Source organism: Pituophis catenifer, unplaced genomic scaffold, assembly GCF_029215685.1.
Source record: "Pituophis catenifer annectens isolate HBS135680 unplaced genomic scaffold, rPitCat1.0.hap2 SCAF_6, whole genome shotgun sequence".
In the NCBI taxonomy this organism is placed as follows: Eukaryota; Metazoa; Chordata; class Lepidosauria; order Squamata; family Colubridae; genus Pituophis; species Pituophis catenifer.
Window position 1 is genome coordinate 59,405,245 of NW_027256886.1, and position 26,474 is coordinate 59,431,718.

Below are 26,474 nucleotides of genomic sequence, written 5' to 3' on the forward strand. Positions count from 1 at the left end.
AAAATTCCAGAACAGTATTTTCAATTAGAAATACAATTGAAATACAATTCAATCTATTTTCCCACTATAAAAAGTTTGTTTTTTCCCAAAAATAATTTTAGAACTGCTCTTAACTTTTTAATAAAAGGCAGAGTCATTTATGAAGTAATAGGCCATCAGTGTCTATTAGTCGTGATGAGAGATATTACTTCCAATATGGTTCTGTTTATCTTTTTTTTTTTTTTTTGGAAAACACAAGTGGGAGACTGCTATTTTCCTCATATCCTGCTTCATTTCTCATGTCATCTGTTAAAACATGAACTCTTAAAGTGTCTTATAAATTTTTTATATATACCAATTAATACTTTTGAATACTCAAATTTGAGACAGGTCTTATTTTTTTTTCATAAACTGATAACCTTATTTGATGATGCAAATCAAAATATGATTTGTATTTTATTATTTGGTGCCTTTATACCAAATATAAAATTATACTTGGTATAAAAGTTATAGTGGGGGCATGATGGCTCAGTGGCTAAAGACACTGAGCTTGTCAGCTGGAGAATTGACAGTCCAGGTCTGAGACTCAAGCTCCGCGCAATGGAGTGGGCTCCCATTACTTGTCCCAGCTCCTGCCCACGTAGCAATTCAAAAGCATGCAAATGCAAATAGATTAATAGGTAACCCTTCCATGGGAAGATAACAGCCATCCATGTGCCTTTGGTGTATAGCGATGCTGGCCACATGACCATGAAAATTGTCTGGCTCCCTCAGCCAAGAAACAGAGATGAGGACCATACTCTAGTGTCAGACATGACCGACAGGGAAACCTTTAGTTTTACTGTTATACCAATATATATTTATTTCAACATGTCACTAATAAAACAGAAATATTGTCCTCCAAAAGGCAATTGTTAATAGTGACCCTATTGGAGGAAGAGACAGTTGAGATAAAACAAGCTCTGATATAGCCATCATTAGCCTTCCTTCCAAGTCCCCCATAGCTCAGTTGGTGGCAATGGCCCTTAAGGAAATGGGGAGAAGAGCACAAGTGAAATAGGCATCTACCAGGTGTCTACTTTCCTCCTTCTCAGAAAGAATTTTCTCAGAACTATTGTTAACGTTAAATATTATGTTTACCTATTATTATGCATTGTATAAATGCTATTGTACTAAATAACTGCTGGCTTTTTCCCCATTAGGCTTTCTTTAATGAGAAATACATATATGAACACCCAGAAGATCATGAAAAAATTGAAAAGCTAAAGGATCTAATTGCATGGCAGGTAAATCAGATTGACAAGGAACCAAATGTCTTTCTCAAATAGTTTATTGCCACTTTTGACAAAAATGAGGCATGAAAGAATTTACTCTAATGCAAGGGTGCTATTCAGCAGGTTCTGACAGGTTCTGGAGAACTGGTAGCAGAAATTTTGAGCAGTTCGGAGAACCAGCAAATACCACCTCTGGCTGGCCCCAGAGTGGGGTGGGAGTGGAGATTTTGCAATATCCTTCCCCCAGGATTGGGGAGGGAATGGGGATTTTGTAGTATCCTTCCCCTGGAGTGGGGTAGAAATGGAGATTTTGCAGAATCCTTTCCCTACCATGCCCACCAAGCCACGCCCACAAAACCAATAGTAAAAAAATGTGAATTCCACCACTGCTCTAATGCATATGTTTATTACCTGGGCTAATTTATTCCATTAGTGATGAAAAATAATATAGAGATATAAGTTAGACTTCCAGTTGTAAATGATCATATTGGGATAGCAGAAATCTTAATTACAAATATTTCATGACAAAGTTGTGCTAGATCCAGATTAAAGTACAGAATATGGAAGATATAATTAATAAATAAAAGAGCAGCTTTTCTCCAACTTGCTGCCCTTGTAATGAGTTGTATTTTAATTTCTTTAATTTAATTTCTCATGATAAGTTTGGAATTTATATGTTTTTTGAGTTTATTATGAAAACTAATCCAATATATCTTGTGGGCATCAAGTTAGGTAACCAAAAAAGGTAAAATCTTAAAAATAAGAAACTAGAATTAATAGACAGTGTTCTCCAAAGTAGCTAAAAGTAAGAAAACAAGTGTATATTTCAGGTTTTATCACTGCTTTCTGCATCATAAAACAGCCTGCCTGAGGCTTCAGAAAATATTGAATATGCTTAAACTTCATTGAGCTTTTTAAATGATTTTTCTAAACCAGGTTTAGTAACTTTCTGGGGTTTATGAAATTATATGGTTCTCCTATATATTCTTGTATTTAAAAGAGAGTTTTGACTAGAAATTACTTAATTATAAAATTAATTACAAATACTGCTGACAGCAGGCTAGTATAAATTAAAACAGAATAAGAAAAGGGAAGAAGTCCACTGAAGGGGAAAAGTGATCTCAGATGTGAAGTTTGCTGTTATAAACCAGGAGAAATATGAAGTTGATGTTGCAGAAAGAAGTAACATTGATGGAAGGAAAAAAGTAAAACCTTCTAATGACTAAATCATTAGAGGATATCTGTAATTCAAAAATATCTATTAAATATAAACGTATGCCATTATAGTGATTTATGTAATGTACAGATGATGCCCAATTTCATTATGCAAATGATGAAAATGATGTAAATTGCCACAGAAATTTGCTCCATTGCATAAAAAGTCCATTACATTGAAGTCCACTAAATGGAGGTTTCACTGTAGTTATTTTTTTGTTTATTTCTTTCTTATTCAAGGAATTTAAAATGAAGATTTAGGTTTATTAACAGTTGTATTTTATGTGAGTTTACTCAGCTGTTTTCATGTGTTAATAATTATGTATTGAATTGCCACTAAAATTAAAATTTTCATCAATAATTAAAAGAAGGTAAAAGTACAAGAATGGGGAGTTAATATCTACAGAGCTTATGGCATGTTCCTGTCCAAAATCAACTAGGATATATTTGCAGCAATTGAAAGCTCATAGCAGAAAAAGTCAAAGGATTCAACCAGCAAGGCCAAACTTCAGTTGATGAGAAAGCACAAGGGCTTATCTGTTCAAAGAAAAAAGGCTTGCAGACAGTGGAGATGATCCTCCATTATGAAGACACAGAAATGGAGGAACAAGAGCTGTGGAGGTGTCTAATGACCAAAAGCAAAAACATAGAGGATATTTTGCACCAATGGAACTCAGAAATTGTTTTCAGATCATTGTAAATATAAGAGATTCCACCTTTTTAGGGGAAGATACAGCAGAATAGGAAATTATTATTATTATTATTATTATTATTATTATTATTATTATTCCAGTAATACGCTACTCAGCTGGAATCATCAACTGGACTTTGGCTAAACTGGAAAACTTGGAACGGAAAATGTGCAAACTTTTGAATATGTACCAGGCTTTATATCCACGAAGTGACATCAACAGGTTGTAGCTGCCAAGAAGAATAGGGGGCAGAGGGCTTTTGCAAATTCATCAAACTGTAGAAGAAAAAAAATGAAGTTTGAATGACTATGTGAATCAAAGTACTGAAAAAATGCTACAGGCTGTGAAAACATGACCATAGACTACATCTTTTCTTCGAATGTGTTGTTTTCAAGACTATATTTATGGCATCCTAGGAACTAACAGTTGACATCAATATATTACATTTGAAAAATTCCTAGAATACTGAAATTCCAGCTGATTGGCAAATGTTCTATCTTCAAAAGGTGGAGAAAGGAACATCCAGCAAATCCTTATGGTCATTTATCCCTAGGAAGATTCTAGAGAAAATCATGAAGAAGTCTCTCCATAAGTATATCAAAAAGAATGCAATAATTTCTAGACATTACGATGGATTTGTAACTAATCTTTACAGATCAGTCTTTTCTCACAATTTGACTGAGTAATAGCCTTAATAGATTATCTATTAAGCATGTAATTCAATTTCAACATTTTTGACATGCTAATGCTATAGTCTGGATGTAATTAAGTGCTGTTATTAATTATTGATTCATCACTGAAGTGCCTGGTGGATTGGTCTGGGGTCCATGACTCTTCTATATTTTCATTAATGACCGAAATGAAAAGGTAGAGAGATTGTTTATGATATTTTCAGATTATATATAATTGAATGGGATGCCTAATTCTCTAGAAAATCAACATAACATTAAAAAATATGTTGCAGTAAAGGGCAGGAAGTCAGTGTAAATTATTATCTATGTAAATATTATTATGTATTATGTAAATAGCCCACTAAAGGAGAACTTGAAATATTTTCTATGAGGTGGTTTCAATTTTTAAAGGGGATTGAACGTTCGTAGCATTTGAAACATCCTGTTAGTTCTTCAGAACCATTTGGAGCAATTCTCAGACAAACTATTCATAATTAAATATATGCATTTATGGTATTGGAAGGCTTTTTTTATACCCTATTTTTGTATCCTATTTTGAATTGTGTTTTTAAATTAAATAATGTAATTAAATTATTTTTGTTAAAAACACAATTCAAAATAGGATACAAAAATTCCAATATCATAAATTCTGTTACGGCTGGTGATAGAGCTATGAGGAAATAGATACCCCTTCCCAAGATAGTACCATGCAGTATTCCTTTCATCCATCTCCATCCAGTTTTCTGAAAGCAGCTGACTAATATTTTTACCACTGTATGCAGGGAGTCACTTGCCACACCCAGTGGCCATTCCACCCAATGATTTATAGCTTTTTATAGCCATCCAGCCATTGCTGTGGCAATACATCAATAATGAAGCCACGCTTTATATCATAACAGCAAGGCTGGCTGATGCTATAAAATACTATAAATTGCTATAAATTACAAGAATGGAAAAGGCTTATAGGAAAAGGAGTAGAAAAGATGGTAATGTATCGACTATCACCTTCACAGGGTGAAGGTCCATAGCAAGAAACTGCATTTACGCATCAAGAAACACACCCCTGACAGTAACTTCACTACTATATTTTGTGAAAAGGAGTCTCTCTTGGTTAAAACTTTCTCATCTTTTCCCCCAGAATGTAACAAGGTCCACATACAGCATATTTTGTACAGTTTTGGAAACAGCCAATCCATTGTGTTGCTCCAGGAGTAAATGGATTTGAGGGCTTTTTTTTTTTAAGGCTCGCAGAGAAAAAAAGAGAGCCCAAACACATCCTATACAGGCAATCCTCGATGTACAACCACAATTGAGCCCAAAATTTCTGTTGTTAAGTGAAATATCTGTTAAGTGAGTTTTGCCCCATTTTACGACCTTCTTTGCCACAATTGTTAAGTGAATCACTGCAGTTGATAAGTTAATAATCTGGTTGTTAAGTGAATCTGCCTTCCCCATTGACTTTGCTTATGAGAAGGTCGCAAAAGGGGATCACATGACCTTGAGATACAGCAATGTCATAAATATGAACCAAATGCCAAGCATCTATATTTTGATCACATGATTATGGGGTGCTACAAAGGTCGTAGCTGTGAAAAACTGTCATAAGTCACATTTTTCAGTGCCGTTATAACTTCAAATGGTTTGTTTTGTTTTTGTTTTTGTTGGATTTATATACCGCCCTACTCCCGAAGGACTCAGGGCGGTGAACAGCCACAGAATAAAACACATAAAACAAATAAACACATGGTCAATAAATAAACTGTTATAAGTCGAGGACTACCTGTAATGAAAAAAGCAAAGCCTTGACTAAGTACTAGAAAGTTGCAAAGGGATTCAATAGGTCCAAATGGTAGTAAGAAAACATAGATTAATTATAAAATAAGGGAAGAAGTCTCTGATATTTTCTCCTGGCCTGATCTGTCCCCGTCTACACACACACACAAACACAGCCAGCCGAGGGTTAAGGAAACACTTTGGCACACACCCAGGTCTTATCTTCAACTTGGCAGCGATTTACACACCGTGTGCCAAGTGCGTTTATTTCCACAAAACAGAAAGATAAGATACTTAGCGTACAAAAAGTCCAATCAGAATAATATTTCTCTCAGCAGTTCCGGACGAGGCTTTAGTGACTATCCAAGGTTAGTTTTGTTCGACACAGGGATCACTGGCTACCACCCTCTATTATATAGTCACTGGTGTGTGGTCCAGTGACTCAGTTCTAATACCTAGCATGCCTCCTGAGCTGCTACAATTGTTTATCACGCCTTCGGAGGCGTGCGTCCAGGAATGATGTTTCTTCTCCGCTCTCATCCGAGCCACCTGTCTCCCTGCTAATCTCCTCTCCCTCGGCCGGCACCTGAGACAGTGCCAGAGGGAAGGGGCCTGGAGAGGGAGGTCTGGCTGACTCCTCTTCCTCATGCTCGGAGCTTTCTTCCTCCGATGGGACAGGCTCAGAGGGCGGGGCCACAACATGGCCTTACTGAGCAAGAATGGTGTTATTGAGTCACTAAACTCAATAGAGTCGGCTCTGTGGTTCGGAGCACATAATCAGAATATATGGTGATTTGGGAAGTGACATAACTAAAAAGCTATGGAGTAATTTATTTTATGAGCCCACTGATCACTTTTAACAATATTTTCCTTTTAATATACAGGATTATTTTTATCGTATTTTACTTCAGTAGCTAAAAACCATCAGCAAACATATTTTTTGAAAACTTTCTCCTTTTTCTGCTTGTTTTTTTCCTTGTTATTCATTTATTGAAAAATAAAACATTTTATGTGATAAACCAAGGGAAAAGTCTGCTTTTTATCCCTTAGCTGCCTAATAAAATGGGAGAAGGAACAAGTAGAGTAATTATAATCATAGTACCTTATATTTAAGTTCCATAGCATAGTGGAATAGGTTATAATTAATGTTTGATTATAAGGAAGTAGTTCTAATTGAAGCAGCATAAGAGTGACTTTTTAAAAAAATTACGATACCAGATACTGTAATATGTAAATATTATACTTCTCAAGTCTTTTTCGTTGGAAGTCAAATGAACTGGCAATTGCATTCTACTTCAAATCAGATTCCAGATTACATTCTGTAAGATTTCTTGAATACATTAAGTGCAGTTTGCTTGTTTTCTTCTCTTTCTTAATAATAAAATCTGCTAATTTAGGTGGATATTTAGGGATGGTAGGAAAAATTGTTTTAATCAGTATTAGGGTTTAATTATGAATGATTAAGAAAAAGCCTCTTAGCCTGATTACTATGAAGAATACTAAACACTGAAAACATGTATCGCATTTTATTACCACCCCATTAAGTTTGAAAAAGAGGGAGGAAGAGAGGAAGGGAGGGAGGAAACAACAAACAGGAAGGTTTGTAGCTGTGGGAATAAAGTGTTTTTCTTAAAATATTTTAAAGGTCAGTCCTATCTCTATACTGTGAGGTAATTATCTTAAATAGATATTTTATGACAGCAGCCTTGGGCGTAGTTATTTTCAGTCATAAAATAGAATTATTTTTTCTGTTTTTAAATTTTTTAAACCATTGTTTAGATATGTATGTTTAGCAGTAAGCAAATTGATTTATAAACACTTAAGTACACAAAGATGTATACAAATTCATATAAAATATTTTAGTGGTCATAATTAGTTCTCTTTAGCCAAAAGCATATGTTTTTTAAAAAATGTTTTTGTTTCTTGAAATATTGTGGTTCAGACTGTCATAATGTGAATGAGACTCATCATTATCATTCTAAGTATATGCTTTCTTAAAAACATATATTTATCTTGATGAAATTATATACATAAAAACATGGATAATAGAAAAACTGCATGTATGTATCATGTGCAGTTTTTCTATTATCCATGTTTTTATGTATATAATTTCATCAAGATAAATATATGTTTTTAAGAAGGCATATATTTAGAATGATACGGGTTTTGTGGAATAACAGTAACAGTAATTATTGTAATCTTCATTTTGTTATAATGAACAGTGATATTTTGCATAGATTCTTACAGATATTTTTATGCTGGCAACTCTTATGTATACAGCTGAGATGAAATTCTCATTGAGTTCTTATTTTATTTGAAAGAAGATCAGAAAATGAAATAAAATGTAATTGTCCATTACAGATCCCTTTCCTGACAGAAGGTATCCGAATTCATGGGAATAAAGTCACAGAAGCACTAAGGCCATTTCATGAGAGGATGGAAGCCTGTTTTAAACAATTGAAAGAAAAAGTTGAAAAACAATATGGAATTAGAAGTCTTGTGAGTAGCTCTTTAAATATGCCATTTTTAAACACTCTTCAGCTCGAAAGTGAAGTGATGGAAAGATTATAATAATAATAATGAGAAGGAGGAGGAGGAGGGAGAGGATGATGATGATACTTGGTTGATACCTAGAATGCTGGCAGCAACCTGTATCAACCATCAGCGCCAGTCAATGATATTTGTGATATTTGTTAACTGAGTTTCATGCTTAATGAATAAAAGAGATAATAATAATAATATAAATAAAAATAAAAAAGATGATGATTTTTGTGTTCATTAGTGGATTTCCAATTTTATAGAGGCAGTTTATGTTATGAAAATGAACTCCCTAAATATCCATGGAATATATGTGGACTATACAAAACTGCTTTATTTAAGGCCTTTCATCCACCACTGTGGCCAGACAAAGTAGTTGTTTTCCTATAAAACAGGGGTGTCAAACTGGTGGCCCACGGGCCAGATGTGTCACACACAGGCATGCCCACCCCAGCTCCATGAAGGCAAAAAATGTTGCGATATGTCACATGACATCAACATGACGCAGTGAGTTTGACCGCCTTGCTATAAAGGCTGCTAGCAGCATTTTCTTTTTCTTCCTTCCTTCCTTCCTTCCTTCCTGCCTGCCTGCCTGTCTGCTTGCTTTTAGGAAAAGTAGAAGCAGGGAACAAAACCATTTACCAGTATCTTTTCTGCAGACAAACTATCGTATTGTTCCCACCAAGCATGTTTACGTCACTGCATCCTGATGCCTGTGAGTCTAGAGGAGATCTCCCAGATAGGAATATTGATCTCATCAAATCTCTTTCACAAGATCAGTATTGCTACCAGGGCAAAAAAAATTTAAAAAAAGAAAAATTGTGGGTGAAGTTCTGATATCTCTGGCAATCAAAGGAAACTCCCTCCCCCAAGAAACGCAATACTGCTAGAATAGAATAGAATAGAATAGAATAGAATAGAATAGAATAGAATAGAATAGAATAGAACCAGAACCAGAACCAGAACCAGAACCAGAACCAGAACCAGAACCAGAACCAGATCCAGAACTGAATAGAATTCTTTACTCTTTATTGGCCAAGTGTGATTGGACACACAAGGAATTTGTTCATAAGTTATAAGTGTACATACAAGCAACAAGTTATAACTCATGATCATAATCATAAATACAATCTTCATAAATCACAAGATGCAACACTCAGTGATAGTCATAGGATACTAAATAATCAATATAAATAATAATAGGATACTAAACAAAAGCAATCAACATAAATCATGAGCCACAAACCTCATGTTACAGTCATAAGAAGCTAAGGAAATAGGGGATAGGAAAGATGAGAAGGATAATAACTAGGGAGAGGGTAGTCTTATAGTAGACTAATTGGACCCTACAAGGTACCAATGTCTATTTTGCCTTTTTTCATATGAATGATAAAGTTTTGTGGCATATGATCTTGAGCTAGCTTCAACCTGCTTCAGTGACTTCTCAAGAAAAAAGTAATTCTTGAGTCTTTATAACATAATCATTTTTTGGTGAATATTAGGAAAAGCCCCTTTAAAGGGAGTTCAGTATTAAACAAAATTGGTTTTGTGGAGGGAACTCTTAAAATTATTAAATGCAAGTTGGATAGTCATGGTCAGATTTCTTGATTTGAATAAAAGTATCGTATATATTGTCTTTAAGGTTTTCTCCATTTCTACAGCTTTAATTTTTATTGATGGCCAATTATTTGATTATGTTTTTATTACTAGTGATGAGATTTGCTATTGATAATTGCATTTACTCTTAACATTTTCTCTTAACTCGTTGCTAGTTACAAAATCTTCAGCAAAGGGCTGAATCCAGTTTCGTGTAGTAGCCAAAAGTGAATATGACCAGGAAAAACAAAATGGATCAAAGAAAAAAAAAAGATATTTCCTAATAACTAATTAGAGATTATTTCCTAATGATTTGCCACTGTAATTTAGAAGCATGAATCATGCTTCAAAATGCTGGTGGCAAATGAGAGTCTATTGAGAAAAGAGGAACATCAGAAAAACTCCTAAGGTACCTACTTAAATTTTAATTGTTACTTCTTTCTAAGGGTTACATTTAGAAGTTGTATATACTTTTGGAAACCAGAAATTGAACTTGCTCATCAGTGTATGTGCAATTGAAATACACTGACATACAACTTTCAGGGAATTGTTCTTGGTGAACAGTCTTCATATACTCCAAAATGATTGATTTTGTCATGTGAATTATATTATTTTCGACAAGCACAGAAAGTTGTAAAGGATATGAGCCTAAGTTTCTTATAATACTATACAATTTTCATAATAGAATGGGAAAGAGTAAAATCTACAACTTTTTGAAGACAAATCTAATATATGAAAAAATGTAAGATTGACTTAGTCATGCTTTGTGTTACATTATTTGTATCTGATCTTTTAAAAAGGAAAACATAAACTATTGATATTTATTCTTCTTTATTTTATATTTATTTATAGGTTTCTGTCTATAGTTTTTACCACGTATAAGTATTATAGTTAATCTTTGGTACAAACTTTAATCTTCACTTTGTTTTCTATGCAATAATGATAAAATTGGAGTAGTTGATTAGGAGTAATCAATTCCTTAAAAAGAAGATAAATCAGGTATGGGAGAATGAAAAGTGTTGTAGACTAAGAAAATGCTCAAGGCTTTCTCAGTTTAGTGTTATTTAAATTATATGATTCACCATCATTACTAAAAATAACAGTGACAAAACTGATAACAAGAAAAGAGATAAGTCTCCCTTTCTCCGTAAGTCATCTTCTAATATGTTCCATATCCAGTGTATAAACATTATACTTATTGTACTACCTAGTGGAGTTCAAGGCAGCTATTTCATAAAGTCCGCTGGAGGTAGATAAATTGCTTTAGTAATTGTCAGTTGGCCATCCCCAGTCTAAATATTTTCCACATGAAAAGAAATATAGGGACATAAATTCTACTTATAAATCACTTATTAACATTATGGCAAAATTAATGCCTTATTTATGCCCAGATGGTATCCTATCAGTTTTGTTAATCACAGCAAAGATCTTGTTAAAACAGATAATGTTATATCTGTTTTATCAGTACCTTGTGCAGAACCCATTTCCTATTAATTAATAGTTTGAACTATTTATCAATGATCAGAGAGCACAGGAGTTTTATTTTTGTCAGAAAAGCATGAATATTTTGTGTGTATATCATTTATCAATAGCTATCAAATCTTTAGTATTCAGTACTGTAAAATTTTATGTTAAAAGTATTTTACATAGGTTTTTCCCCATCTCTGTTTGTTTATGAACAGAGGTAATTGAATCTCAGTACTGGTATTTTTGTTTCTATAACATTTTGGTCCATTTAAGTAATAGTATTTAATAGATGTAATGGACTGTTAGATCACTACCAAGTAAAATCTCATTCACACAGAAAATCATGGGATCCCTTCTTGATCTAGGAAATTGCCAATCCCCAGACCAGGAGAGGTGAGCTGTAGCAGATGCCAAGATCTCTCCAAGTAGAGTGTGAGGACAAAGAACATACCATTTTCCTACTCCTTGCCAACAAAATTCCTTACATTTCAGATAACAGAATCTCTCCTTGGGATGAGATTCCTGATGCTGTCTTTTGCACCAGCTTCTTGCCTGTATTTAAAATAAGAGCTGAGCAGGAGCAGTGAGGTTGCCACCAGAGAGGCAACTTTCAGATTTGGCTCATTTCTACTCCATCTTATTTTTTATAATGTAGGTACCAAGTGAGGTAAGGTTTGTAATGATATCTGGTGATAAGGGATGTGTTTGCAAGGAATGGAAAGAAGCCTGAGAATAAATGCTGAAGTAAAAATCATCATGGGGAAATAAGATGAGAGTGTACAACTTGGTTATTGCTGGCTGATTAGGGCAGGCTGCTGGTTGTTCTCTTTTCCTTTGAGATTGCAGTCCAACCAAGGAAGTCAAAGTAACAGTAAAGGTGGCCAAAAGTGCTGCTCTTCAAATAAAGTCAGCTACTGATCAAATGTTTATTATCCTATATATAAAATATTGAATGTAGCTGGTGATTTGCTAATGATCTTGCTAGGGGGAGGGGGTGATTTCCTGAGGAGGGAATATACCTCCTTAATCTGTGTCATCAGCCTACTCCATGGTACAACCAAATAGGATGGGAAAGTGAGGAGTTAGAATGGCCAATAGGAATTCTATCTTGCTGTGGAGTAGGCCAAGTCAGGAAACCAATATCACAAAGACTACTATAACTTTTGAGGGAATTTTAGAGTATATTTAAAGAATTTTAAAGTCTAATAGAGTTTCCCTTGACCTCCACTTATGTTAGAGATAACCAAGGTATTGAACTTCTTTCTCATTCCCTCTTTATTTCCAGGGCTAAATCATTGTTTACTTAACCATTATTGTATTTCTTCTTCATGATTAGCTCCGTACTCTACACACACACCAATGTCTGTCAAATTTGAGTGTAATTATAATTATAACAACTGCTATTTGAAATATCCTTCTTGAAGAAAGGCTATCATAGAGTTATAAGTGATATCTTTGGAACCCCAGTTAGTAACAATGCTCTTAATAATGGTCCGATGAAGTCACCATACTTTTTTTCATTTCCATTTTTTTATTATGTCTTGGTAACAGACATAATAAGAAGTTATATTTTATTTTTATTTCTGTTTTGTTTTGTAGCCCTCATCAGTAGATGACCGGCAAGGCAGTCGACCAAGGTCTATGGTTCGATCGTTCACAATGCCTTCCTCCTCAAGGCCACTATCTGTTGCTTCAATTTCTTCCATCTCTTCTGACAGTGCTCCTTCTAGGCCTGGATCAGATGGGTAAATGCACCATAATGTGTTCTATAGTTTTGCTCTGCCCCCTTTTCTTTGTCTTTTTGAAAATCAAGTCTAAGCTATAAGAGTCTATCATGATGTGTGGGATATAAGAGGTCTATTTTTCTAGTTCATTCTGGAGCTATTTGCTTTTATTTCATAAAATTATACAGGCAAATTGAAAATCAGTCTTATAGCTAGACAGTGCAAAAAGATATTTAGCTTGAAGATTCTTATCAGCCTCTTTTTATCTAAAATATTAAATATTAATATTTAAAATTAAAATATTTAAAATTCACCTAACTATTTAATGTTAAAATATTAAATGGTTAGGTGAATTTCTGTACTAGTTTTGTTTGTTTTGTTTTATCACTAGTTTGATGTTGCATACACCATGATCCCTGTCCCATTGCACAGAGGAAGTGGGAGTAATTACCTACATATTTATGGAATGCAAGATTTTGACCCAGACACTTTATCACTAACTCTTGCCATTGTTCACATAATAAAAATAGGCATTTAGCAATAGTATTTACTTTAGCTTTATAAATAGCTTTTGATATGTTCTTTATCTTGGCATGTAAAAGTACACAGAATTTTAAAAAATGGAACAGGTTATGATACTTGTGCATTTGCAAAAGTATGTTTAAACTGGCTATTCTTTGGGGAGGCAAACATGCCTATTTGCATTTTGCTATAAATAGATAGCAGAGAAATATTTTTTGGCAGGAAAGTTCTGTTATGCCTTAATCTGGAGCAGAAATTTTCCCACAATTACTAGTGTGATTGCTTTCCTTAAAAAGCAGACAATATGAGTACATCCCGTGATACTATCAACTATCAACTACAGTTCCATATAGGTGTTATTAGCATGTGATTGTGTTCCTTAAGAAAAAGTAGCCACAGAGAACACGTATAATGATGATTGATGTCATCAGCTGCATTTTTACTAAAAAGACCTTCCAATGTTCTTTGATTCACAAAATGCAATACTGAATTGTAAAACTGTTTGGAAAAATAATCCTAGAGAATGAAAATCTCTAAATGTATGTTTGCATATAGTAGGTATCTGTAAACAAACATGTTTTTGCACGTTTCCTTGTTTGATTGAAGTAGAATGAATATGCTGAAAGAGCTGTGCTTTCATGGTACTAACTGCATATTAAAAAAAAATAATATTGTTTAGGTTTGTGCTTGAGCCCCTTCTGCCAAAGAAGATGCATTCTCGATCACAAGATAAGTTGGATAAAGATGATTCAGATAAAGATAAGAAAGAAAAAAAGAAAGAAAAGAGAAACAGCAAGCACCAAGAAATATTTGAGAAAGAACTGAAATCAACTGATATTTCTCTGCAGCAGTCTGAAGCAGTGATACTTTCAGAAACTGTAATTATAATTTACTCATACTTTATTTAAAAAATAACTTGTGCATATCAGAATTCTGTCAAAATGCTGGAACAGGGGATATATTCTTAAGATCTGGCATCACTAAAGAGTTTGTATCATTTAGGACTGATTTGAATATCTCAAAACTTATAAATCCTTGTGAATGTAACATAGAGAGGAAGCAGAATAATTAGTATATTCGCTTGAAGAAGCCTCTTCTCTAGATCATTTAGCCAAGTGATCAGATAGCGCATCCCAAGTGCTGACATTTGGAAAATTATGCAGCTTTATTCCCATATGTATTTTTAATTCTATACTGTGCCATTTTAAAGAGAAATCAGGGAGTGGAGATTAATCAGTATCCAATAAGTTTTTCCAGGCCTACCATAAACTTTACAATGATCATAAATTATATTCAGTCTTTAACGGAGATATGCTAAGTACAGTCAAAAGAATCTGCAATTATTGCTATCCATATAGGGGTGTGAGAGAATTAAAGTAAAATACTGTTACATCTAACTATTGTAAACAATTATTTTACAGTTGTACAGTTTTGTCTGCTGTTTTCTACTGCTACTTGTCTACTGTTCAGAGAAACCAGCACAGAATCTTTAAAAACACCAAACTGGATAACTGCTATGCTTCTTTGTGGCACAGTAGATATATTTTACATTAATCTGGATTTACAATTTATCATGAGATTTGGAAGTTAAATAGTAACGGACAACAGAATAACAGAGTTGGAAGGGATCTTGGAGCCTTTATTGTATCTTCCTAATCCATGCTCTCAGGTCAGTTGGTGAGAGCCCTGTCAAATCTGGACTGGATGGCAATGAGTAAGAGGACTCCATTTGTGATGTTTTCCCAACTAATTTATTAGTGGTATCTGTGCTCTGCTTAGAGGCCTTTTGTACTGAAGAAGTAGGGAAAATCATAAATATCAAGAAGCCCTATACCACTGCATTTAGGGTTATTTTTACAAAATGCTTTATTGTTTCCAAATAGTTACCTGCTGGTTCATTTAAATATTGTATTGTTTAATTTTTTTTAGTTTTCTATGTAGGAGAGGGAGTGGGAGACAGGATAAAAGGCATATATCTCATGCATACAATACATAAAAATAAGCAAATGAAGGGTAGTGTAAAATACCATATACTCTCCATGTTTTAAATGCACAATTGCCTCTAGATTAAATCAATTATAAACATATGCATCAGTGGTGAAATCGAATTTTTTTATTACCAGTTCTGTGGACGTGGCTTGGTGGGCGTGGCAGGGGAAGGATACTGCAAAATCTCCATTCCCACCCCACTCCAGGGGAAGGATACTGCAAAATCCCCATTCCCTTCCCACTCCTGGGGGAAGGATATTGCAAAATCCCCATTCCAGGGGTGAAATCCAGCAGGTTCTGACAGGTTCTGGAGAACCAGTAGCAGAAATTTTGAGCAGTTCGGAGAACCGGTAACAGAAATTTTTGAGTAGTTCAGAGAACCACTAAATACCACCTCTGGCTGACCCCAGAGTGGGGTGGTAATGGAGATTTTGCAAGCCCACCAAGCCACACTACACCCACAAACCAGACCCACAGAACTGGTAGTAAAAAAATTTGGATTTCACCATTGCCCCATTCTGTCCCCACTCTGGGGCCAGCCAGAGGTGGTATTTGCCGGTTCTCCAAACTACTCAAAATTTCCACTGCCGGTTCTCTGAACTGCTCAAAATTTTCGCTACTGGTTCTCCAGAACCTGTCAGAACCTGCTGGATTTCAGCCCTGATATGTATCCTTTAGGAAGATTGTTACACTTTCTGTGCTAGGAAAATCTCATTTTTTTTCATGTTAATTCTAGTTTTGGGTAAAACTATAATGGATGCATTACTAGCATGTGTTCTCATCTATTCTAAGGTATCCTTCTGAATACTACTTAGGGACCAGAAGTGTGCTGCAGAAATAGGGAGCCTAAACCTTAGAGTTAACCAAGAGTAAAAATAAGTAAAATGTTGTGTTGTGTTGTATTACTCTTAATAACATAAATAACAAACATATCAACCAAAATAATGCCATTAATAAAGTGTAGGATAATTTAAAAATATAGAAGTACCGACTCTTTCCTTTTTCCTTCTTAGAGCCTTCAGTCTTTGGGTAAAATACATTCCAAAGCCATTAGAGTAAGGAAAAGCATCATTACTCTGGTGCTTTGAGACCATTCTATTGATGGATGTCATTTGGCCAGGGAAAGGATTCCTCCTTTCCTTTGAAGAGACAGGAAATCTTCCAAAACCAGGTTGTGGTTTATGCACACAGCACTAGAGGGAAAGATGAAAGTGACAGAAGTCCTGCTGTGTTATCAGAAACCTCTTCACATAGTATCAATTTTTTTTTATTAGATTTTTTATTAAGTGTTTTAATAGAGTCCCTTGAATTAAGTACAACTTCAAGTGATTGCATGGACATCAACATGCACTTTTCTTGACAGCAGTTCTTAAATTCAAATTTTCATTATATAACAGCAATTTGTTAGGTCTTAGATAATCTAGGAAAGTGTTCTCTGTTCATGCTAATTGGTATGAAGGGCTTTATTTATGTACAAGATTTATATGGCCATCCATCATAAGCAATTCTGGACAGCATACAACAACCTTAAAACCATTAAATTAAACAAATGTTGGTTACTTTATCTCTATATGCTGAAATAGAAAACAGCTGTATTACATTTACAGCTGGTGTGGATCTACATAGTTGGAGGTAGTATGATAGTTCTGAACTAGGCAGTTCTAAATTAGAGAGATAAAAAAATGAAATTTCCCATTTAGCCATTCAGTTCAATGGCTCATTATTGACACCTCATAATTTTTCAAGCAAAAGTTGCTGTGGAGATAAAATAGTTTAAAATCTAAGTGTGTGGAGGTGTGTGTTTGCTATTCTAAGCTTTTTGATCATATTTTTTCTAACAGATTTTATTTTCATTCTTTGTTCTTCATGGTATTCTTTTTACTAATACCTTCTTGTCTATAATTTTATGTGTCCCTCTTCATTGGCTTATTTTAAAATCATGCAAAGGAATTATTTTGGGTGTATGAATAATATAAAATTTTTATCAGAAATATTATAGATATACATAGTTACACACACACACACACACACACACACACACACACACAGTATATTCTCTTGTCAAACATAGGTTGAGTTCCCATATTGCACATTATGTAACTTATTTGTTCAGAGTTTAACATATGATATGAATCCAATAATTATGCACATAGTAAATTGTGATATTTTACTAAATAAATATGACTTATTATGAGCTATGAATCAAGCTAATGATGAAAAGGGAGATCAAATTGGCCATGAATTTGCATTTCAAAAAGTCCAAACATAAACACCCACCCACAAAATGTAGACTATAATTTAACTCGGAAATTGAAAATAATTCTGGTATTCCAGATCTTGAACAACTTCATAAAAATCTGCCTCTTTTGATTAATTTTGTTACAAGCAACGATGTTCTCTAGCTTGAGCTTCACCAAATACAAGAAACAGAAGAAACAGTTCCCTATTTATAATAGCCATTTTATACTATGCATTCTTCATATATTTTGCATATTTAAGTCATCATCTGACTGCTTCAATTGTTCTGATGATGCCTGTTTATGATCAGCCTCAAGGGATTCCTACCTTGATATCTCCTGAGGTTGACATTCCACCAGCTCAGCTGAAACAGCTTCTTCAGCTTCAGAGTCACCTGAATCTCAGTTCATGACAATTCTGCATTAACTGGATGGGGCAGCAATTTATTTTACAATATACTATTTTTAATACAGATATTACTATAATTTTTTAAAGCAGCTTTTCCTAAAAATATTAATCTTATGCAGATAAGATATATTAATTAAAAATATTATCTTGTCTGTATTTCTCTATACCCGACAATCAAGAAGAGGGGGACAGACATATAATCGAAGAGCAAATGTTTTTTTTCTCAATTTTCTTTTCCATCCTGCATCAAAGAGGATGAGAGATTGTTGTTCAGATTCTAACAGTTTGCAGATCAATCTCTTCTATTAGAAAGCATAGTTTTAGATTTTTTAAAAAATGCTTAATTGTATTTAAGCATCTATTGAAATTATTTAGCTTGAGAAAGGTGCAAGTAAATAAATCTATTTAACTACCACTGTGGTGTATTGCATCTTTTCGGCTGAAAAAAGATTGGTGTTTTAAGTATATAACTTATGGTATAAAAACAGGTCTATGCACCTATAGTAGCTTTCTATATTTCATTGAAAAATAATCACAAAAGACCTGCATAAGCATAGAGATTTAGGGACAGTAGATGTACAGGAAGATGTTCTGAAATGGGATTTGGAAGCAAGGGGGATAAATAACTTCCTGGAAGTGATAAGACTATTTCTGAGTGCTCCCAGTTCAACATATCTTTGACTTTTAGTAACAGGGGGTGGGGTGGGGTGGGGTGGGGTGGGGTGGGATGCAGTATCACTGTTTTACCCTAAGAAGCATGACAAATTATAAGTGCATTTCCATTGTATATCAGTCATTATCTAACTCTTATTAGAAGCTCTATAGTTTCTCTAACACCAGTGGTGGGATTCAAATACTTTAACAACCGGTTCTCTGCCCTTCCAACAACCAGTTCACCAAACTGCTCAGAAAGTTAACAACCAGTTCTCCTGAAGTGGGGTGAACTGGCTGAATCCCACCACTGCCTAACACAGATAATTCAGTACAACCGGTATTATGTTCCATCAGTAACTAAAAATACTAGTCAAGATTATGTGGTTTAGTGGCCTGAATGAGAAAACTCAACATTAAGATGTTGATGATTGTAGCATAAAGATTAGAATCATTATAGAAATATTTTTCATCCTCATCTATCTTTTAATCTGTTAGTTGTACAGAACATTTTATTATTCAAAAAACTAGGGAAAAATCTATCATTGTATCCCTGGAAGAGGACACACCAAGGTCCTTTTATTAATGCTATTTTATTAATTTGACTTGAGTAATGCTGCCTTGAGAGAAAAACTTTTTTTCTTATCATTATGATGTACATATTGGAACACACTTATCACAATATTGACAGCTCATAAATTCGTGTTTTCTCTGTTATATCCAACAGCTATGCTCTAAGATCAAATTAGTTTTTATTGTATTTCTCGGCAAATGTATGTAATTTGATTTACTACATATTGCTGCATTACAACTCTATCAGCCATCATGACCAGTAGTAAGTGATGCTAAGAACTATAGTTTAGCAGTATGTTGTGGACCACTATTTTTCATTTTTAGGGTAAAATATACTTCAAATTGGTCTAACGTTCTCTTTTTCTTCCCAATTAGATCAGCCCATTGAGACCACAAAGACCAAAGAGCCAAGTTATTAATGTTATGGGAAGTGAAAAACGGTTATCTGTTTCCCCGTTGCCACCTCCTCAAAGTATTCCTCCACCAATCACTCCAAGAACCAAGCTTTCTTTCACTTTACAGCCCAGTAAGTCTAAAACATTTCATGTCTAGATGTATTATTTTAATAAACAAATATATAGAATATTTCCATCAAGGGCACACTCATATTGATCTTGGGTTGAAAAGAAATAATTGTATCGTGCCTCTGCTTTGAGAGATGCCACAACTGTCTTCCTGTTCCTATTTAATATCTACACGAAGCCTCCAGGAATGGTAATCTATTTTCATAGGATTATGTATCATCATATTGTATATCTCTGCCCAGGCCATGCTGCCAAAGTCCTTTCCTATTGCCTAGAGGCTGTGCAGTTCTGGATGGGAAAGAAGCTTCAGATGAATCCTACCAAGACTGGGGGTGCTATGAGTTTTAGCACCCTAAATCTAGAGACCTTTTACTCTTAATTCTGCCTGGATAACATTTCCCTATTTAAAGTTGGTATGCAATTTGGGAGTCTTCCCAGGTTCATGGCTGGGAAGCAAATGGCAGCTGTAGCCAGAAGTTATTTTGCATAAATCCATCTTTTGTGCCAGGTTTATCCATTCCTAGTTTGGGTGTTACCACTCACAGTCATTCATGTTTTAAATACTTCACAGTTGTATTGTTGCAATGCACTCTACATAGGACTAGCCTTGAAAAGCTTTTTGGAACTTCACTTTCACCAGCTTCAAAAATTCAGCAGGGCATGAAGTTGGGGTGCACCATATATACCCATGTAAAAGTAAAGGTAAAGGTTTCCCCTTTAGAGTTGTGTCTGACTCTAGGGTTAGGGTTAGGGTTAGGGTTAGGATTAGGTTAGGGTTGGAGTTAGCCCTCCACACCCAAGTATCACCATAGCTAAGAAAGCTTTTTTTGTGGGCAATTCGAAGTGCTGGTTGTGATCTCTAAAGGCACACATGGCATGATTACTCCCATCTCCAGTAGCTTTATCTCATTCTACTATATCTGTCAGGGTAGGTATGCTTCTTGCTCCCTTTTGTGAAGCAATGTTGCTTGGCGAAACTTTCTGTCAGGGCACTTGTCCTATGAAACAGTTTCACCTTGAGATTTAGATGGTCTTGATTTGGCTATTCTTCCAGGCACTATGGTAGGGATGTTAGTGGAGACCTTTATGTAAGTTTGGTTTTTATGCTTTACAGAATTTTTAAGGTTAGCCATGTCTATATTTTTGACTGCTTGTTTTTTGGTTACCTGCCCAAGTTTCTTCATTAACACATGTTGCTATATATACAGTATGTGCTTAATATAAATAAATAAATAAACGCTTATTAGACAGGAAGTAAAGAATATATGGGAAAGAGGGTCTGTTGCAGGTTCCTGATCTATTCAATTGTTCTCTTTAAAAAGGCAGGTAATTTGTAGCCTTATTTCATGCAAATGGAAGGAGCTTAAATAGAGAAATAGAAGGAAGGGGGGAAAAGCCCTTTCCAAGTGATCAGTTTTGATTTTTAACAAGGAAAAAAGTGAGATTAGCAAAAATGAACACAGGAACACAGGAACTAAGGCAGGACATTTTCAATAGGTGATCAATTCTGACAAGAGCAATCTGTTCCCTGGAAGGCAGCTCAGTAGAGAAGATGGAGGGGGTGGGGAGGAGGAGAGGGAAATAGAAGAGTGTGGAAAAAAGGAGAAATTGTAGCAAAAGTTACAGTAGAAATAGGTAGGTAAAACAGATTTTGTCCACTTTTTCCTGGCACTAGTCATTACCAGGATTTGACCATTAAAAATTACTTGGGCAGAAATACAGATTTCCTAACTCTTCCCAGAAATTAGGGAAGATAATTTGACCACTGTAAAGCAGCAAAACAAATTCTTAAAAGAATTTAGTAATTAGTATATACAATTTCTTAAAGAAGTTAACATTTACTAAATAGATTGATAGACTGTTGAAATATTAAACTGTATGATTCCTTTTTACAAAACAGAAGCACACACAAACGTAATTCTAAACTGTTTGATGAGATATAAAAGATACATCTTAACATTGGTATACTTTTTATCTAAAGGCATCTGAATGCTTTACTTCACCTATATTTTGTTTTTGCTCCTTTTCTGATACAGAGATTTAATATTTCTTTTGTACCCAATAAGGGCTCTATTCTTTTATTAATAAGCAAGAACAAAGGAGCTAAGTCATAGCAGTCTCATTACTGAGCTACATTAACACAAAAAACAGGCCCAGTTGCAAGGATTATTTTGACCATGTGAAAAGTTGCAATGTCCCAAAAGAAAGAAAATTAAAGAATAAAATTTGTGTCAGGAAGATTAGAAAGTTAGTTTTAAAATTGCCCCATTTGGGGAAAAACAATAGAGTATATTGCCTTGGGCCAGCTGGAGATTGTGTGGCAACAGTATATGGAACTCAATTCTAAATTGGCTCAAACTATAAAAGTCACTGTTGCCTTATTCAGTATTGCAAGCAGACTACAATTTCCAGAATCCCCTGGCAGCACAGACCAAGCTGAAATAAATTGTTTGCTTATTGGATAGGGAATCCACTTCTAGGTACCCTTGGAATCAGTTAGGTGCGCTTTCCTCATCTGAAGACTGAGATTTCATCTCTTTGGCAGGCTTTAATGGGCTGTCTACTTCTCACAATCAGTTCCTGTCTTTTAATACTGCAGAAAGGCAGTTGTCTGCAAGAGTAAAGCTTTAAAAGATTTGAAATGGATGTATTTCATGCGCACGAAGCTAAAGTCTGATGGGCTGCTTCTCGATGGTGCAGGTTCCCAACACAAATTCAGGAAGTTTATTTTTACTACTTTTCTGAGGTAGAAAATAATAATGAAATATTATTAGTAGTCAGGTGAAAGACATTTTTCCCTTTAACTACATATACCTGATCCCCTTTCCAAAGAGTTCATGGCAGCGTATGTGATTCTTTCCTATCCCCGTTTCTTCTTTCTAACTACCTTGTGAGGTACAATAGGCTAAAAGACTATTGTAATCTAATTTGGAGTGGGATTTGTAACATCTTGTAAATAGAGCCAAGGTGGTGCAGTGGTTAGAGTGCAGTACTGCAGCTACTTCAGCTGACTGCTAGTTCAGCAGATCAGTGGATCAAATCTCACCGGCTCAAGGTTGACTCAGCCTTCCATCCTTCCGAGGTGGGTAAAATGAGGACCCAGATTGTTGGGGGCAATAAGCTATTTAGTATACTGTCTTTGGTATAAGCCGCCCAGAGTCCTCGGAGAGTGGGCAGCATAGAAATATGAAAGAAAATAAATAAATAAATAAATAAATAAATAAATAAATAAATAAATAAATAAATAAATAAATAAATAAATCTTTAGGGCCTCATTTACAAGAATCTGTATCGCACATTTCATATTGTATGTAACAGAATGTTGTCTTATGTGGAATTAAAGATTTTAACAAACTTCTGGCAATTTAAAAAAAGGGCCCTAAATGGAATATATCTATTGATATATTGCATATATTGATATTGCAATCTATTCATTGTTCCTCTTGATACCTGAAGCTGTGCAATACAGGTAGTTCTCGATTTACAAGAGTTTGTTCAGTGATCATTCAAAGTTACAACGGCACTGAAAAAAGTGACTCATGACTGTTTTTCATGTTTATAATTGTTGCAGCATCCCGGTGATCATATGATCAAAATTTAGCTACTTGGCAACTGACTCATACTTATGACGGTTGCAGTCTCTTGAGTCATATGATCACTTTTGCAGCCTTCTGACAAACAAAGTAAATGGAGAAGTTGGATTTCATTAATAGTTGTTAACTAACTTAACTGCAGTGATCACTTAACAACTGTGGCAAGAAAGGTTGTAAAATGGAGCAAAACTCATTTATCAACTGTCTCACTTAGGGCTCAATTTTGGTTGTGAATCAAGGACTACCCATAGCTATTTACTTCATTTAACATTACAGTCATTTTCTAACATTTTAGTAAAATTATATAGTTACAAATTTAATTCTTTAAATTGTTTGTGGAGTCCTTTTAAATTGTGTTTATCCTAGGGAAAAAATTAAAATACTGAATCATTTATAATCAGTGACTAAGGAATAATAGGTAAAAAAGTGTAAGAGGTGGTTTAGTGGACTCTTTCCTCATAGTAGTATTCACAATAATAATATGTAAAAGCATTTGTAGACTACTTCTCATACATCGTCCAAGATTCAATCACTGATATTGTAAATGAATATCTAGAAATTCCCATCTCAGATGACACATTTTTGTTATTAAAGGATCATTTGCAGTATAGATGCTCCTAATTTTTCCACTTGATAAGATATAGATATTAACCAGCTCTGTCAAAGAAGGAGCAATGGGACACAACTTCAACTTCGATTAAGAATGGTTTGTTGGAGAGGGGGCAAAGATTAGTAATGGCTAACTCTGCAGTATCAAACATCATTTAAGAAAAGCTGATTAGCCTCTCAGCTGTGTGATCATTCCATTCTTGACATTTCTGGTTATTATGGATGTGGTAAAGCAACCATAACAAATATTGTTACAAATGCACTGTTTATTTCTGTTGAATTTAACCTTGAATTTATGTATGAAGAGGCATTTCAATTTCACATTTTTCTGGCCCCCACCAATTTATAATGCTTACACATTCTAATACTTGTCACAATCAAGGACATATATTATAATTTCTAACCTGTTCTGAGCAAAATTAGAGATCAACTTGATTAGCAATTACATATTACGATAAAAAGACTCTTTCTTTATGCTATTGGATGTTTCTTGCTGCTACTCTCTCATTTTTCAAATAAGAGATGTTGGGAGAAATTTGTGAAACTAAAAAAAGTTCCTTTTATTTCATAATATTATAGATTAGCTGTGAATGTGAATAATCTGTTGAGTTAACTGCATCCTTATTTTCAGATTCAGAACTAAATGGCATGAATAATTTGGAAATGATGGGCATTCCTCCCCCATTACCTCTGAAAGGCGGCATGGCGGATTATGGAAATGTCATGGAGAGCCATGAATCTATTAGCACTGCCACTTCCCCCCCTGTACCTCAACGGGTAAGTACTGTTGCTAGAAGTAAGTCTACATAATATTTATTGACTTGGTAAAATACTACTTTTATAGGGTAATACACGGAAACAAATTAAATATCAATCTTAAGGCCAGCAATTTTATCATATATTTTGTTTTTGGAACATGCAATTTTGTCAAAATAATTGAGTGAAAATATTGCTGTTTGTAATTAGAAGCTATTCATTATATTCTGACACATAGGCACAGTTAACATTTTTTTCATGTTAGACCAAAGCATGCAAACAAACTGAATTGTCAGCCTCAAAATATTTTGAAGGCAAAATTATTATATCTGACAGATAATAAAACATGATAAATATGGGTAATATCAGTATACTAATATAGTGGAGAACAAGGTATATGGGTGTTCCCTATGTCCATTTGTCAACAAAATGGAGCTTGTAGAACTGCTGTTATCCATCTTTCTTTCCTCCTGAAGCTTCCAGAGTGCCTGAAATATTGTGAGATGATTTGTGGCAACGTAAGGAAATGCCATCTGGAAACAATTGCGAGGAAAATTATTTCACAGTACAAAATCCAGAGTGCCTCCATTAATTTAGCTGCTGGAAACATCCACTTTCCTTCCTTCTAGTAGGAGAAAGGAGAGAGTAGGGCTCCTGTTCTTCCAGTTCCATGAATCTATAGAGACTTGAGAGCTGACAACAAATGACCAACTTCTCCTGCTTCTTCTTTCCAGGGAGGGAAGTTGATTTTTTTAGTGCTGAGATAACAAGCATCCAAAAGGCCTACTTCCCCTCCAGATTCTGCTGTAACTCAGCTCAGCAAAAGAAATGGGAGAAATGGCTTTTTGACCCTATGGGAGTGTCAGAGAGTAGGTCAGGAGCCATTACTGAAACAAATAAGGGATTGTATTATGGATATTGTGATACCTATGCTAATAAAGTAGTGCAATCTAATATTATATTTATTTATTCAACTTGCCCATCTTAAACCAATGATTTTGGGAGGCAAACAATCATAAAAAAATACCCACCTACAAATAGCAGCCAATCTATCTGTATCAACCTAACCAGAAAAGTGGTTTCTCCATTGACCTTGCTTATCAGACGGTCACAAAGGGGGATATGTGACTCTTGAATACTGCAACCATCATAAATACGAGTCAGTTGTCAATAGGATAATGTAAATCACATAACCATGGAGATGCTGCAATGGTCATAAGTGTGAAAAGTGGTCATAAGTCACTTTTTTCCATGCCCATTGTAACTTCAAACAGTCATTAAACGAACTGTAAAAGAGCTACCGGTATTTACTTCCATTTAGCCTTGGCCAGCCAAGATGGGTATGGATCTAACATGGAAATGGCCAAACTAACAGCTACAAAAACCGTCTCCTCTTCCTCAGGATCGACAGGTTCGAACTCCTCCTGTATAACTATGCAAGGCCCAGCCTCTGTAGCCTCAATGGGCCCTGCATCAAGGCTAGTGTTCAACATACTCAATATATACTTAATACATACAACATATAACAGACCTTGGAAAAAGTTCAGAGAAGTGCAACTAAGATAATCAAAGGTCTGGAGACTAAAACATATGAAGAATGGCTGCAGGTTTTGGGTTAGACTAGTCTAAAGAAAAGAAGAATTAGGGGTGACATGATAGCAGTATTCCAGTATTTAAGGAGC

At 34.8% G+C, this 26,474-nt stretch overlaps 1 protein-coding gene across 1 annotated transcript in view; it reads left to right on the forward strand.

Moving 5' to 3' along the window:
* Positions 1–26,474, forward strand: part of DOCK1 (dedicator of cytokinesis 1) — a 437,647-nt gene that overhangs the window by 397,673 nt on the left and 13,500 nt on the right. Inside the window, exons 46-51 of the mRNA XM_070945964.1 lie at positions 1,182–1,265; positions 7,966–8,103; positions 12,805–12,950; positions 14,131–14,329; positions 19,686–19,836; positions 24,668–24,813. Of these exons, the coding sequence (XP_070802065.1) occupies positions 1,182–1,265; positions 7,966–8,103; positions 12,805–12,950; positions 14,131–14,329; positions 19,686–19,836; positions 24,668–24,813 (864 nt within the window). The remainder of the gene's footprint in view (positions 1–1,181; positions 1,266–7,965; positions 8,104–12,804; positions 12,951–14,130; positions 14,330–19,685; positions 19,837–24,667; positions 24,814–26,474) is intronic.